Source organism: Alosa pseudoharengus, unplaced genomic scaffold (assembly GCF_046254945.1).
Source record: "Alosa pseudoharengus isolate Yale_2024_CS ecotype anadromous, Long Island Sound unplaced genomic scaffold, YU_APseudo_1.1 YU_APseudo_1.1_scf_5, whole genome shotgun sequence".
Classification (NCBI taxonomy): Eukaryota; Metazoa; Chordata; class Actinopteri; order Clupeiformes; family Clupeidae; genus Alosa; species Alosa pseudoharengus.
In genome coordinates this window covers 37414879-37416567 of record NW_027468837.1, presented here as the reverse complement: position 1 = coordinate 37416567, position 1689 = coordinate 37414879, and the positions used below count along the sequence as shown (strand labels likewise).

The 1689-nt window shown below is 41.7% G+C and overlaps 1 protein-coding gene across 1 annotated transcript in view; it reads right to left on the bottom strand.

Annotated features, from left to right (window-relative positions):
- ikbke (inhibitor of nuclear factor kappa B kinase subunit epsilon) overlaps nt 1-1350 on the bottom strand; it is a 27521-nt gene extending 26171 nt beyond the window's left edge. Inside the window, exons 1-3 of the mRNA XM_076267659.1 lie at nt 1244-1350; nt 870-967; nt 13-148 (exon numbers count right to left, since the gene is read on the bottom strand). Coding sequence (XP_076123774.1) covers nt 13-102 — 90 coding nt within the window. The 5' untranslated portion in view covers nt 103-148; nt 870-967; nt 1244-1350. The remainder of the gene's footprint in view (nt 1-12; nt 149-869; nt 968-1243) is intronic.
- Between the last annotated feature and the right edge of the window lie 339 nt (nt 1351-1689).

Sequence of the window (1689 nt, the reverse complement as noted above, 5' to 3'; positions counted from 1 at the left end):
AAGCCCCCCTACCTTGTTCCGGGCTTTGTGGACGCTGGCGGTGGCTCCTTGCCCCAAGATGTCCTCCAGGGACCAGAGGTAGCCAGCTGTGCTGGCAGTCATGACTCGAGGACAGAGGATGACCGGCTCACCTCACTTCAGGACGGTACTGGGGTAACATTTAGAGGTTTATATGCATGTAGACACACACACACACACATTTTATATAGTTTATTTGGTCAAGTTACATTAGGAATAAAATATTCTGAATATTCCAAGTAGATCACAGCAGTTCAGCAATCTATCATTCAGATTCAAGGGTATAGGAAACATTGTCTCTTCCAAATAAACATGCTGATGGAACAGTACTGTACTTTGCTAGCTGCTTGGCCTTTATTTTATATAGTGCCCCAATGCACTATAAGTGCACAGACCGCCAACCTATACATGACCTAGGCTACCAAACACTAACACAATGAGCTGCCATTTGTATCCTAGATTCTCAATGGCAGAAATCAAAGGCTGGTATTTTAAAGTTTAAATCCTCCATAAAAAGATCAAAAGAACATGACACTTCAAATATTTTAACTTTAACACACACACACACACACCTCAGGACAGTACTCAGGTATCATTTAGAGGATTATAGTGTACAGTACACACACGCACACACACACACACACACATAGGTTTATGTATACACACTCACTCACACATGTACAGACACAACTTTCTCCTACCTGTTATTCCTTATATGCAAATCACTGGCATGATGCCATCCCCCCCCTCTGTCTCTCTCTCACACACACACATGCACTTTTAATCCTAGTTACAGGTAACTACCTTATTATTTGCTTAAATATAATTAAAATAATATTTAAGCAAAATACCTTCAGAAGTAATTCACACCAACGCCAACTCAGGTTGCGTTAGTACTCAGGGGTCCTTCCTTTCTGCTGTAATGTCATAGGAAACGGCGGCTTCCTCCCTTTGACAGGTAAACATAGCGACAAGTTAACAAGTTAACCAACTTCCAGCCGTCACATTGTTGCCATATACTTTCTCACACAAGACAACTGAATCCTCCATTCTAATAAGCAACAACCCGGGAAAGAATCCTGCAATAGTAACTAAAGGAAAAGTCCTAGCCTACGTTTTTCCCACCATTTGGCTGAAGCAAAACTGACTCAAAATGTGACATAATTAAGGCAAAGACGCGCCTTTAATACGCCTTATTATTAAACAATTCTAATAACTTTCTGACCTTTATCTCGCGGCTCATTGTATGATCCGACATGCAGACACAGCAATCCGTGAGTGACAACGGGGTGGAAATTCCTCGGAGATTCTGAAGTTTCAATCTATTGTTGGGGAACTTCCTTGTTTAGTCATTGCATTTTTTTTAAAGACACAGCGTCTTATTTAGAACTGATGGAACCTGCATACTGTAGGCCTACAACACAACACTGGTTAACACGTGACGGAACTGTACCTTATGGTACCGTAGGCCTGGATCATTTAAAACTAATTCAATACAAATGCAAGAATACTTTTTACGTTACACAATGCTACTTGTGTCATGGACGCCCGTCGGCCCCTAGTGGTGACTGTGCATTGCACACTTCATGTTGTGGGTCTGGCTCGTCAGGCTAATGGCTTGGACCTAAATAAAGTAAATTATTGTGTTACTTATTGCCACCTAAGAGCTCC